The sequence below is a fragment of the Onychostoma macrolepis genome, chromosome 25, assembly GCF_012432095.1.
Source record: "Onychostoma macrolepis isolate SWU-2019 chromosome 25, ASM1243209v1, whole genome shotgun sequence".
Taxonomy (NCBI): Eukaryota; Metazoa; Chordata; class Actinopteri; order Cypriniformes; family Cyprinidae; genus Onychostoma; species Onychostoma macrolepis.
The window spans coordinates 2,064,816-2,079,714 of record NC_081179.1 but is presented as its reverse complement, the minus strand read 5'-3'; the positions used below and the strand labels follow the sequence as shown (position 1 = coordinate 2,079,714).

Genomic DNA, 14,899 nt, shown 5'->3' with positions numbered 1-14,899 from the left:
ATTTACGGAAATACATTTACAAAATATCTTCATGGAACATGATCTTTACTTAATATCCTAATGCTTTTTGGCATAAAATAAAAATCGATCATTTTGACCCATACAGTGTATTTTTGGCTATTGCTACAAATATACCCCAGCGACTTAAGACTGGTTTTGTGGTCCAGGGTCACAAATACTTTACAGTAAGGTCTTATTTTTTAACATTAGTTAACTAATAGTGAACTAACAAACAACAATTTTTATAGCATGTTAGTAAAAACAGTTTGTGTTAGTTGACAGTGCATTGTCTTATTGTTTAAGTGAATGAAATTAACATTAACTCCGATTAATAAATGCTATAGGTCATTGTTTGTTCACGTTAACTAATGTAATTAACTAATGTTAAACAAAATTAACCCTTATTGTAAATCATGGGGTTACCATTTTCACTCCATCATCGTTAGTTTTAGCTTCACTTTGGTGTTTTTTTGTTTTCATTTAGCTTTAATCTGATTATACTTTTAGTATTTTAGGACTGCCAAAGTTAAATGCATATGACTAAACTAATCTGGTATAATTGCTAAAATGGTATAATTAAATTTAATCTAGTGTTATTTCTATATTGGCAATCTTTTTTAATGCAAGTGGGTCGTGAATTTCAAAACTTTTTGTTTGTTTTAGTCTTTTACAGTCATAAAAATGTGATTTCAATGTTATTTTTATATTTAATTTCTAATAACTATAGCTTTTATTTAGTTTTTTTGTTTGTTTAAGTTATTCAGCAAAGATCAGTAATGGCTTTTGTGGTGAATGTTTCACAATTAAAACCCACAGGTCTTGTAGTTGTAGGTGTTAGCAATCAGAATAAATCACCCCAGCTACTAGAAATGTACTTGCACAGCTGGCTAGTTTTTCTGCATCACTGGTGCATGGATTATTCTGCATACGTATGTGATTCTCATCCAAAACGTTGAATTCTAAAGTCATGTTCATTTGCACCTATAGTTTAAACAACCTCTTTGCGTTGTAATTTGACTACCAAATACTGACCTTTGGGGCGGCAGTATTTAAAAGGAACCGTGCGGATCAAAGATCGCTCTCCTCCTGGGCTGTCAGCATGAGGAGATGGAAGTGCCCCTGACCTGGCAACCCAGACCCTCCTCCATCAACCTGTGACAGCTCATCAAAACCAGAGCGAGTAACGGGAGGTTGACGGAGAGAGACAGTAGATTGGGCAAGAAAGCAAGAAGCTCGGAGAAAGTGACATTTCGCAAGAGCAGCACAGCAACATGCGTTTCTGCGCCAGGAGTCTCGTCTCTTGTCAACCCCACCTGCTGACACACTCAAATGTCAGCCTCAAATCTTCCAGTGCTTTATGGCTCTTGGAGTTCCTTGCCAGAAAAACATCCCTGTGGTGGGCTGGCACGACGCTAGCTTGGCTTTGGCAAAACTGCCGGAGCGTTTGCCAGGCCAGAGTTGTTTCAATTCTTGAGTCCGGGTGGCAAACCTCTACACACGCATACCAGGTCCTTTCTGTCCTTTGTGCCAATATCTCCAAGCAAGTTTTCTCTTATTATTGGGAGTCGGCCATAACCAGTCCTGTGTTCACCGTCTTCAAAGCATCAAATAAGCCTTAACCACAAACCCTTTGTCCTTCCTGGAAATAAAAGGGATTGGGAAGCAGGAAAATGGCGAAGGAGATAAGACAAACTTTGTTCTGGAGAACCGCCAGACCTTTCCAAACAATTAGAGGTTGTTTACTTTGCTGTGAGGAGGTCCTTGGAGCTGTCTGAAAGCTGTTTCTCTTGGTGGCACATTTCCACCTCTCCAACCGGCGTGTCTGTCATAAACACGGTGGCGTTGTCCAAATCCAGAGCAGAAGTCTAGTGCCGTGGCTATTGTCCCCTTTTCCGAAGAAATGTAATGAAGACAGACACTTGACATGTGGATGTCGGCTCAGGCAAGTCGGTCTGGAAAACGCACAAAGAGCCCTGTTGGGCTGTCATGTTTGCCCTGGAGAGAGTGGTATTCATTCCTTTTCTTAGTCTCTCTTGTCTCTTTCTTTTCTCTGTCAGTCAGACGGACCTCGCCAAGCCAAGCGCATACAGAATGCCAGATCTAGCCTGTCTTTTTCTCTCTCAGCTTGTGGTCAAGCCTCAACTCGGCCTCGCTCTGCTTTTGGTTTTGTTCCACACTTCCCTTTTCGTCTCTTCCTTTTTTCCTCAGATCTTCCATCAAAGTCTTTCTCCTCCTCGTCTAACAGCTCTTACATTTCACAGCGGGGATCCAGCGAGCTTTCTCGGTTCCTGTCAGCGCTCGGCAGGCTGTCAATATTGGACAACAATGACCAGATGCAGCTCGTTCTCGCTCGCATTTCTCCTCTGGCTTTTGCAAGCTGAAAATCTGAAACCGATGAAGACATGCCAGCTAAGAACGACCTCAACAGTGTTGACGTTAGTTCCTCAGAGCTGTCTTCTGTGACGCTAAAGTGATATCGCCTGGGAAGACGGGAGTCTTTGTGTTTATTTTCCAGGTTTGAATGGCAAGTTTTGTTGTGTACCTTTCACTCTTAGGATTCCATCCTCCCGCTTTACTCAAGGGTTTATAATTGCCACCTGGCAACCCTTCATCGTCCACTGGGAAGAAGTGCTGAGGATGGATGTCTGGGGGGAAGGGAATGTTCTCACCCCTCTGCTGAGCACAAGTTACTCAGCTGTGCCAAATCACTAGTGTGGATATTACAAAAGAAGGGCCCCTTCACGTCCCCTCCTTCCCCTTCTCCTCTCCCAGGAGACCTGCTCACCTCGGTCATGTGACCCAGATAATCAGTAGAGGCAGCCACCCGAGCAAGCATGTCAAAGGATCTCGACCTCATAAAAAAATAAGGTCTTTGACAACCAATTGTGTTCTCAGTTGTTTTTAAGATGACTGATTGTTCCTGCACTAGTCTCGTGCAAAAACAGATGTCAAACAGGAAAATTTGTGGTTGTCTTTTATTAGCATGAGCTTATTTTCAATTCAGGATTTCCTTCATTAAGTGGTTTGATTATCATTTCACATAAATATAGAAAATAACACACCCTCACACATGTGTGTATACATAATGTTGTGACCTTTTTTGTCCTATTGATTATTTAATTAAAAATGCAGTCCATACAAGGTGTATGATGTGCTTTTTTTTTTATTTTTTTTTACTTTTTACATTTCATGTAATCTTGTACTGTAAAAACAGGTTTACCTTTAAAAAAATAAATATATATATATATATATATATATATATATATATATATATATATATATATATATATGTGTGTGTGTGTGTGTGTGTATGTGTGTATATATATATATATATATATATATATATATATATATATATATATATATATATATATATATATATATATATATATATATAAGCATCAAAATAATTAATAAAGATGTGTACACTCATGGCAAATAAATTCATGTAAAAAAAATTATTTATTGTAATTGTACCACTTGAGTCAAGTGAATAATCTTTTCTTTATTGTGAATGCAATCTTTTGTTGTGTGTGTGTATATAGGTTTGTTTATATATATATATATATATATATATAGCTGTTGTCTGTCTCTGTATTCTATATCCTATTTGTTAAACAACATCTTGCTTCTACTCTTTCTGTCTTTGTCCCTGTGTTTGAGCTAATCCCAAATTAATCAGACACAATAACTAAAACACCCTTGAATACGGACTCTCCCTGAGCTTGAGCTCTCGTGAGTGACTTGTTAGCCTGCCTTTATCTTACCCGGTCACACCGATGCCCTTTTCCACCCTCTTTCTCTCTATTTGACCTTCAGCTGGTGAAAAGAGGGGCTATGTGGAATGATGAGTTAAAAGAGAATGGGAAAGGAGGTGCCGGGTCAATGCCGGGGGACCTGCAGTCTTGCCCCCTCCTCACACCCAGCGGGACACAGGGGCAGATTACAGGGACCATGCTTGCCCATTAATGAAACTCTTTGCGGGAGAAATTAGACTGGTGACCCAGGCGGTGAGGGCCCCTATGCTTCCCCCCCTTTTCTCTTTTGGGCTTGTCAGTTCTTTTGTTGCCAATAGGATACTCTTTGATGGGGCTATTGGGGGAAGGTTGAACTAAGGGGCCTAAAGCAATGGCGATGACCCTTTTCTTGCTCAAAGGCAAGGGCACTGGGTGGAAACGGGATATAAGATGACAAGTGCACTGCTCTTTGGGTGGGGGGTGGTGGGATCAGACTTCCATTCTTCCAGTCACGGCCAAGGTTCTCTTAAAGACTAACCCAAAGAGAGTACTCTTAGCCACAGTGTCTGAATTCACCATGTTTGTTTTTTCTCTTTAAGGAATCTGCTTTTTTCAGTCCATTTGATCTTGGGGAATCTTCAGCTGTGGTATAAAGGGTCTTTCTTCTGTACATCGACATCCAGTCTTTGTAAGCTATTGGCTCCCCATGGCAATTTCATGTAATGTAGCTTGTGGTTATATGTATAAAAATGCTACCTGCCCTTCAAACAAAAGCAAAAACAAACAAACAAGAGCCCTCAGTCAAGTAGCGTCAATCATTCAGGGCTTTTTAGTGTCTATTTCTTAACTCTGTGAGACAGCAAGCTCTTCTCTTAGCCCAGAAAATGAGCCTGCAGTCTTAGTTTGGACTTGTCTGGCACACCAATTTGCTTCTCTTGGCAGCTAGGCAGCACAGAGGTATGCAAAACAGCCATTGAGAGCCCTGCACAGCGAGTGGGAAAAACAGCCAAGGCCAGCACAATGAAGCAAGTGCTTTCAGCTTGTTCGCCGTCACGTTTTCCGTGATCCACAGACTTGTAATGATTCATCCTCTCAAAATTTCACCGGGTTAAGTGGCGTACAGTGAAAGTTTGGGCAAGCTCTTGCAAAATCAACAAACAATGACATGGCGCTTTAACATGTCGATGGCTGCAGTGAATCTGTCACGTAGAATCATCTCAAAGCGTCTGACTTAGCTCAGCATGCTTTGGAGTGAGTGCACCGCGTAGAGCTGCGGTTTGTTGCAAACCAAGTGGCATTAAGATATGTATTCTTGTTTGTCGAGCCGTGCAGATAACCATTTGCAGAATTGCAGATTGCATAAGATTTAACTGGCATAGAGAGGAGGGAAATGTGTAACGTTGAAAGAATTCACCAGATAAGTGGAACCAACTGCCTGAGGCTCCCTTCCCCAGAGAGAGGGAGAGAGTTACAGCTTGGTTAATGATTGGGCGGCTTTCGAGAGTGAATAAACGGCTGCTTCATGAGCAGATGGAAACAAGGTTGGGTTTTATGTCTCATTGTTTGTAGCCGGTTCCAGCAGCCCTCCAACCCCCAGTTCTCATCGCCTCGCTTGCCTTAATCTTCACAATTAGGAGCGCTGTCTTAATCTGACTGCGACCAAACCTGTGAGAATGCTAAGATGATTTACAGGTTATCTGTGACTAATTCCAGATGAATGAAGACCTAGGGTGTGGGGAGGTTTTTACTGTGCTATGTTCTTGTGAGGGATTGTTAGTTTAAGACTAGATTTCATTTCATATTTCTTGTAGCATTGTGTTAAAGGCTTCGTTTTCTCGGTGTAGCATGCAGAGTTTTGGTTCTCAGAATATTCTGAGAATGTCAGTTCTTTGGTTATGAAAAAATAAATAGCCATTAGAGAACATGCTGTATGATTTTTCATTAAGTTGTCACCCCTGCAACAATAGCTATGTTTCCATGCAAAGATGTGAAATTAACTGGAATATCTGGAGTCTAAGACAACAAAATTGTCACTTCCTGATAAACTGGCACTAAATATCACTAATAAAAGTAGGAGAAACAACTGAATATAATAATTTCCATATATGATAAATTACTTGCGCCTCAGAGCGAGCAGACAAAACACAATAAATGCAGTCATTGCTTTCGGAGGTGGATGCCTGCTGTTTGGGAACGCAGTCGTGTAAGACAATTATACAGAAATACTTTGACGACAGACTTTGCTCAGGCATTTCAGAACGACCAAAACAGCATTTCAGATGCTGTGAACGAGATCAGTCCACTGGTTAGTCAAGTTATCCCGTCCCATTTTTGATGTGCATGGAGGAATTTATTTGGTAAATGTGTTTCCATCGTAGTTTATGTGCATTTTTCTTAATGGATAAAAAGTTTACCCTACTCAATTGTGCGCAAAAGCTTTTTATGCGCATTTTTTAAAATTTATACACACCGTGGCAATTTCCATCCAGCGTTGTTGTTTTTTTTGGTTTTTTGCGATATTCCAAAATGCACATAAAAATAGGTGGATGGAAACATAGCTATTGTGAAAAAGTTTATGGTTGCAAAAAAAGAACCTTGAGAGAAATTTCTAGAAAAATAACCAAACAGGAACCAAACGCTAACATAAGGGAATGTTCTGTGTTTGCTGGGAAGACCGTTTGTGTTTGGTAAACATTAGGAGCTGTCGGTCTGAGCAGGTCAGGGCTTCCATTTACAGAATTAAGCACCTACTGTGGAAATATGAGCCATGCGGGAGAATTTGCAGCCACACCTGCAGTTATACAGCAGACATTGTGTGAGCGGGTGACTGCACTCTCTCTTAGCTTATAAAAACTAAAGTAGACTGCAGTAAAGGTCTCCGGTGCAAGGGTGCAAATGTCGCTTCAAAGCTGACGACTAGTGCTCAGGTTTCGTCAAAGAGACTTGCTGACACGTAGAGGTCACTGGCAGAGAATGCGAGTTACGCACATACATATTCTCTGTACGTTGCAGTGTTTTCCCGTTGGCTGTGTGGCACACCTGTGTCATAATACTCTTTATTATTTCTGGAAGTGAGGACACACCTGTTTCCCAGCCTGTACTGTACTGGATTGTTTCAATGTGTTTTAATGAGGCTCTGAAACCGAAAGAATCAGACAGGGTTCCAATTACAGCTTCCTTTTATAGGGTGCTGGAATAAGGTCCTTGCTCTGCATGCCATTAGAAATAATATTATACGTTTCAGAAAATGACACTGAATTGGCAGGTTGGTTAACTTTGCAATTCACCTTGCCACGTCGGTGGTCCTGGGTCCGGTTTCAGTGGTAACAATTGCCATTACAACAACAGCTGATGTCATGCTAATTGTTAGCAGATGTAGTGGTATTTTTTTCAGTCTCGTACAAAAGGCCAATTATCGACATTTCCCATTTGGAGACACGATTTGAGTATTCTGCTCAATTTCCCCACTTGTGTCATTGAGATGGAATGAGCGCCGTTGCAGTGGCTGCTCACAGTTGCCAGTTGTCAAGGAAACGCAGCGTGAAAGGCAGAACTAAACACATGGAGGGTTTTTGTCTCCCTTTGCAGTCGACTGCGGTGTGAAATTTTTATTGCCTGGCACCTCTTGATAAGCTGTTTTAGAAGCAGGCAATTGATGCCCCATTGCGAATAGCGCCTTGCAGCTTGAAATCAAACAGATATCTCTTGTGTGCTTTGTCAGTCACAATGAGAGGTTGCAGAGGCTGTCCTCAAAAGCACCATAGATCAATTTTTCTTGTGGCGTTTAGGAAGGTCAGTTGCTTGATTGAGTGTGCACGGTGGAATTGCATTGTGGGTGGCTGGGGAGTTGTAGAGGTGTGTACCGTCTTCCAGGCACTTGATGTTTCCTGATACTACATCCTTAAAAAAATGATAGCTGCTGCCACCTGGTGTTAACAAATGAGGTTCAGTAGGTGTAGGCTAATTTCCTGTCACTCTTTTGGCACTCTGCATCCCTCAATGTCTGGATTTTGTTGTGCAAAATGTCAAGCAGATGGCACACAACCTGCAGGAAACTGAGATTGAAGTTGACAGATCTTGGGAACGCTGGATGCGGATGATTCTTTTTGGATGGATTCCAGTTCAAAACAAACACAAAATATATATGGAGTCCCTGCATACTGCAGAATTGTCAGATGGAGGACATGGGCTGACCAGTGTTCCCCACCACCCTTTCTTTTCCTCTCTCTATCCTTTACTTCCCTCTGCATGCTAATAGGTTTTTGTGCACCCTGCTGTTCCTGTTGTCTTTATGCAGGAGGTGTTCTAGATTTGGACATCTGTGCTGAAGAATGTAAAATCGGCAGTATACTTGTGCCAACAAGCACTCATTTATCTTTTTTGCCAACTCTCACTTGTGTAGATCAAGAGCAAGGCTAATGCTTATTGTTCACAATGGCATTGCATACAAACCTACCCTAGTAAAACAGTAATATATTTAAATACATTGATTTCATATTAAAGGGATAGTTCACCCAAAAATGAAAATTCTGTCATTAATTACTCACCCTGATGTCGTTCCAAGAGGATTGTATGATTGTATGATCGTTGAATAATATCTGTCTTAAAATGCAAGGTATTTAAAGTGTACATGAAGCATGCTTGGAATAGTTCCACTTAAGCACAATCAAATATACTTCAGTATATCTTTAGTTGGACTTCAGCACTACTTCTGCACAATTGAAGTGCATTAAGTAGAAAATTAGTTGTTCCAATTTAGCAGACTGTAAGTATACCTGCTTAGTATACTAAAAGTACAATTGCAGGGTATTTTTATTATGTACATAAATATGTAAATGCTTTGTAGTATACTTAGCATGAAATAAACGCATTTCAAATACATTTTAGTATATTTATTTTTCACTAATGTAGTCTGGGTCTAAGATCCCCAAATAGATTTTTGACTTGAGGTGATCTTAGTTGTAGTTTTGTCCTTCCTTATTGGTGATCCGTTTAACAGATGATCACAGTTTGCTAAAAGGTGCATTCGTTCAGCTTGAGTAAAAGAAACCATCACTTGAGACTTTATTATGTTTCAGTAGTTGAAATCTTATTTCCTATATTGTTGTTTATTTCTGCAGGTATGCTGGTTGTAAATGTTACCTGGAGGAACAAGACGTATGTGGGCACGCTTTTAGACTGCACTCGACATGACTGGGCACCCCCACGGTAAGCCTATGCTGTTATTTTTTGTAGGGAAAATTCAACCTAATTTACAGATGCATATGTTCAGCTTGTTATGAAACCAGTCCCTATTAGAATGTGACATAGCTTTGCCAAACAAATACAGTTTGATGTTAATTTTTTGAACAGTAGATCTGTTTGAATTAATTCTGACCACTACATACTCGACCCTCTCATCGTCTCCTCTGGGCTTTTGTGTGCTGCCATTGCAAGGAAACATTGGAGGGTAATGTCTCAAAACTCCCCCCTGCTGACACCCACCTTTTGAAATGCAACATCATGAAGGAATTGATTTCTCCCAGAGCCACCCCCCTCCTTTCTTTTCTCCTCCTTACATCAATCTAAAGCAGCAGTAGTCCCTTACAGACCAGCATTTCAGTTATGATTCTGCTGGGTCCTAATGCCATGAAAGTCTTGCCTGACACACAGATTGGGGCTAATATAGCTTGAGGCAATAATAGTGTGTTAAGGTATGAAGGATGCTTCTTTTTGACCTTGCAAATGTTTTTTTTTTTTTTTTAACAGTACAGATGCTCCAACACTTAGCTATGTTTTCTTTTTTGTTCATGCTGTATCCTGCCCAAGGTCAGATACCAGCACTGCATGGCACAAATAATGTGCTGTACATAACGCGGTGTACATTTAAGAGACTCTGCCTCAGGAGGTAGCTTGTAATTTCTAATCGTAATGTTCCAGAAAAGGCTGTATTTCCATGGTGCACTTTATCTGCTGGCTGCAGGAGGCTGCAGGCAAACATTACTAACACAGCATTAGCCCCTGGGGAGAGTGTCGGTGAAGATGATGCAGTGCATTCATATAGGAGCGTTTCTTCTGTATGTTTGCTTTCCAGTCACAGCTGCTTTGAGTCACATGTAGTCCCTGGAACAGGTTAAAGCAATTAAAGATCAATGCAAATGTCATTCCTGTATTTTTTTACTTTTTACTATCACCATTGCAGAAGCCTCCATTGACAGATCTGACACTAACTCGGAAGTGACAGTGATGATTTGGGTGTTAACTTCTGGTCCAGTTAGTTAAATGGGGGTGACAACTTGCAGAACTGTATGCAGTGACTTGATGCACCATCTGAAAATCATACCGTGAGACTTTTGATTGCAACATGTCATGAAATTATGGTATAACCAACAATTGAAAAATGTACCATATCTTGTTCCTTCTAACCCCCAGTTGATGAAAATGCACATTCCTATTTGACAGACAGATTTTCTCCCGTTAAACATATCTTAACATTACCTATCAGCCCATGATATATATCATCTTTTCGTTCTGCTGGGCCTTAAAAATCTCAGTCCTGTTCTGTGGACTGGGGGCCCTGAGGTAACTTCCTTAACTGCTTTGTTTTACTACGGTTTAATGCCTGTGCTTTGATCGAGCTCTCTGGTTGATCTTGCCTCTGAGTCTGTGCCTTATCTGTTTGAGGATGTTATCACACTGCATCTAATCAGCAGCCAGGTCACCCTGGCTTAATCCTGCAGCAGTGTGGCACTGCATGCAATTCATCAGAACAAGCATTGCTGTCGAGATCAGGGATAACGAGAGGATAAAAACGCACAGCACGTTGCTGGCTCTCCAGGGCCCACTGGAGAAGCACTTATAGCATCCAAATGGAGAGGCTGATTTAGAAGAGAGGCCATCTCTCATCCGAGAGAATATCTGCTGCACTGTTAGCACCCTTTGTGGTTTGCAGATAATTGTAAGAGGTTTAGGTGGAAAAAGGACAGTGCTTGTTTATTTTATTGATTGATTCCAAATTCGGTCACACTTTATATTAGGTGGCCTTAACTACTATGTACTTACATCAAAAAATAAGTACAATGTACTTATTGTGTTCATATTGTATTGAAAACATTTTTGCTGCTTTGAGGTGGGATATGGGTATGGTTAGGGACAAATTTGGTGGTTTGGGTAGGTTTAAGGGTGGGTTAAGGTATAAGGGATGGGTCAACAGTAATTATAAATGTAATTACAGAAATTAATGTAACTACAGATAGGTATTTTTTAAAATATAAGTACAATGTAAAAACATGTATGTACACAATAAGTGCATTGTACCAAATAATTAATTTAAATGTAAGTACATAGTAGTTAAGGCCACCTAATATAAAGTGGGACCCTTAATTCAATATCAATGGAAAAGTTATTTTTCATATAGAACTGATTTTTTCCACTTCTGCTTCCTCAGGTTTTGTGAGTCACCCACAAGTGACCTGGAGATGAGAAATGGCCGTGGACGGGGTAAAAGAATGAGGCCCAATAGCAATACGCCAGTCAACGAGAACAGCAACTCTTCTGATAACAAAGGCAGCAACAACAGCAAGACTCGAGCCGCGTCCAACAGCAAAGGGCGACGGGGCAGTCAGAATTCCTCTGAGCGGCGCACCCCACCAAACAGCAACACTGAGGATGTAAAAGCTAGTCCTTCATCTGCTAACAAACGCAAGAACAAACCTGTCTCAGACATGGAGCCCAATTCCAGTTCAGAAGACACTAAGGGTAGCAAACGAATGCGCACTAATTCAAACAGTGGAATACCTCATACTGTTCTTCCCCTCTCCAACATCAAAGCTGAATCCTTGCCTCCCTCTTTGGATCGCAACTGCCCCTCGCCGGTGCTTATCGACTGCCCCCATCCCAACTGCAACAAGAAGTACAAGCACATTAACGGCCTGAAGTATCACCAGGCTCGTGCTCACAATGATGATGACATCAAGCTGGACATAGATGGTGATAGTGAGTATGGTGAGGACTCCACTTTGCACCCAGAGCCAGGCAGTTGCAATGGTGCATCTATTTCTCAGAAGGGATGTGCGTCTCCTGCACGGTCAGTCACCCCCAAAGGCAGAGGATTTGATGCCCAGAGCCCATCACCATCATCAGGAAAGTTCAGCTCCAAGCAGCCTGGCAAAAAGAAATCGGAGGCTGAGCATGACTCTGGTGTGCCCATGGATGGCTGTGAAGATGGCCCATGTCTTACAGATGAGACAAGCAACGATGGCATTGATGATAAAAGAGGTTTGGACAAAGCTAAGAAGTCTGGCAGTGGTACCAAAGCAGACAAGCTCGCTCAGAAGGCAATGAAGTCTGCAAGGCCCCTCGTTCCGTCCTTACCTCCACAGCAGTTATACACCTTACCAACCTCTGGCTTCCCTGCCCCCAATTCTGGCTCCTCCTCCAGCATGGGCTCCGTGGTCCAGTCCATCAGCAAGAGCCCCCAACTAAAAACGATTCAACCCAAACCTGCAGTAATGGGAGATCCCTCAATGAACCCAGCCTTGGGCAGCTCTAAGGACAAGAAAAAGAAAGATAAGAAAAAGAAGGAGGGTGGTAAGGAAGGAGACAGTCCAAAAGCCCCTGGCAAAGGAGGGAAACCCGAAGAAGGTAAAAGTCCATATTCTGAGAGCTCAGACCAAGGCAGCAAGAGTGAGGGGCTGTTAAATGGATCCACAGATCCACATCAAAGTCGGCTAGCCAGCATGAAAGCAGAGGCAGACAAAATCTACAGCTTCTCTGATAATTCTCCCAGTCCTTCTATAGGTGTGGCGAGTCGGATAGAAAGTGGGGGGATGGCACAACCTCTCACTCCACTTCATGTGGTTACCCAAAATGGGGCCGATAACTCTTCTGTGAAGACCAACAGCCCAGCATACTCAGACATCTCTGATGCAGGGGAAGATGGAGAGGGCAAAGCGGAGGGAGTGAAGGTCAAGTCTGAGGATCAGGCAGTTCGGGAAGGTGCCAAGAAATCCCTGTTCCCATCCCAACCACCAAACAAAGACTCTTCTTTTTACCCAGGTTATGAAACGTACTACTCACCCAATTATGTCAACCCAAACCCCAGTCCAGGAGTTTCTAACACTGTCACATCATTGCAAGATGTTGCAGTGAAGGTGAAAAAAGAGGAAGACCCAGAACCTGGGAATGACAAGGCCAAGTCAGAGCCATCTGAAGATCGAAAGCCAGAAATAATTGCATCCTCTCAGCAGCCACCGCAGCCTTCAGTCATTCAGCAGCGTTCTAGCATGTTCATGCAGCCCCTCTATTACAATCAGTATGCTTATGTACCTCCCTATGGCTATTCACATGATCAGGCCTACCATAACCACCTGATGAACACAAACCCAGCTTACAGGCAGCAGTGTGAGGACCGGCAACGGCAAGCAGCTGAACAGCATCGTGCTGCAGAGAAGAAATCAGAGGCTGCTCAGAAGGATAGGGAAGCGTCCATGAAGCAAGAAGAATGGAAGCAGAAAGCTTCGGTTCCTCCTACCTTGTCTAAAGCGCCAAGTCTCTCAGATTTGGGCAAACCGTCCCCACAGGGCAAGCCCAAAGATTCCTCCGAGCCTGGCAAGTCAGTCATTATCCCCAAAGGAGAAGATGGCAAGGGACAGACCCAGCAAGGCGAGGGGTTGAAAATGAAGCTAAGTGAAGCTGGACATCATGCGAAAGATGAACAGAAACCAGGCCTCGAGTCTGGGAGATCGGCTATGGAGCAGGCAATGTACATGTACAGACAGGTATGAAACTTAAGATGCCTCGAGCATTGCTTAAACATTTTCTTTCTACAATATAGTTGTTGAATCATTTTCATCACACTTTTAACCTTTGTTTTTTTTGAGAAATGCACAACTCTTGAGTGACATTTTAATAATACAGATACATGCATCCTCACTATGCACTTATCATCATTCATAATGGGCATTTCAAACTCCACTTTCTTTCCCAGGAGCCAGACTCTCGACTGTGGCCCTACGTTTACCCCAGCAAGTACCCCGATGCTCAGAAACAGATTGATGAGGAGAGAGAGCAGGATCGTGAGCGGGAAAGGGAAAGGGAAAAAGAACGGGACAGAGACCGCGAGAGAGAACGGAAAGGCAAAGAAGAAAGGTCGCGTCCTAAAGACACTCCCTCTAAAGAGGAAAGCAAGGAAGGGGCCGAACCACGAACTTCGTCTGCCTCAATGGAGCATAGAGTCAGCAAAGATCCACGAGCACACATGCAGTTTCACTCACCTCTGCAGCAGCATCCATCGTATATGTCTTACATGCACGGATACCCCTATAGCCAGGGTTATGACCCCAGCCATTCGGGATACAGGGGGATGCCTACTGTCATGATGCAGAATTACCCTGGTAAGTCCTTTGTGGTGCTAACTATAAACCACCTTAGGGAAAGTACTCAATTTTACCTTAAAATTAAATACCACTATTAATTTCACCCCTTTCCTAGGGTCGTACCTGTCACCAGGGTACTCTTTTTCTCCATATGGCAGTAAGATGCCACCTGGAGAGGAGGGTGAGAAGGCTCGTGCCAGTCCTACGGTGAGTGGCAAGTCTGCATCTGAGTCTAAAGCTCTGGACATCCTGCATCAGCATGCTAGCCAATACAAGAGCAAATCGCCCACGGTGGGTGAAAAGACGCCCCATGAAAGAGACAGAAGTGGGAGAGAGGGGGAAAGAGACGTCGAACGTCCGAGATCTTCGCCCTCTCAAAGGATCATGCCTTCCCACCATCACCTAGGCTATCCACTACTCCCAGGACAGTATGACTTGTCCTATGCTACAGGTAAACAATAAAAATAGCATTAGGGTGTACTCACACTAGGTGTTTTGAACCATGCCCGAGCACGTTTGACCCCAAAGCCCAGTTCGTTTGACTAGTGTGATTGCTCCGTGCCACGCCCGGGCACGTTTCGTTTAGCCGTCCCTGGCTCACTTGGAAAAGGTGGGCCAGAGCATGGTTCAGTTGGGTTCGAGCGTGATACGCATATAGTGTGAGCACTAACCGCACCGGAGCATGGAACAGCTACTATTTTGTGTGTGCTAGTCATCATTACGACCGCAAACATATTCTATCACTACTACTACACTACACTTTTCAATTAATTTACTTAAATCAAGTATATTTAGGTTTATGACAGG

General features: G+C 42.6%; 1 protein-coding gene across 6 annotated transcripts in view; it reads left to right on the top strand.

Moving 5' to 3' along the window:
- The window catches only part of znf609a (zinc finger protein 609a), a 107,261-nt gene that overhangs the window by 86,963 nt on the left and 5,399 nt on the right, over positions 1 to 14,899 (top strand). For all 6 annotated transcript variants that reach the window (XM_058767995.1, XM_058767994.1, XM_058767998.1 and 3 more), the window contains 4 exons: positions 8,858 to 8,945; positions 11,164 to 13,495; positions 13,705 to 14,110; positions 14,208 to 14,543. In XM_058767995.1, the coding sequence (XP_058623978.1) occupies positions 8,858 to 8,945; positions 11,164 to 13,495; positions 13,705 to 14,110; positions 14,208 to 14,543 (3,162 nt within the window). The remainder of the gene's footprint in view (positions 1 to 8,857; positions 8,946 to 11,163; positions 13,496 to 13,704; positions 14,111 to 14,207; positions 14,544 to 14,899) is intronic.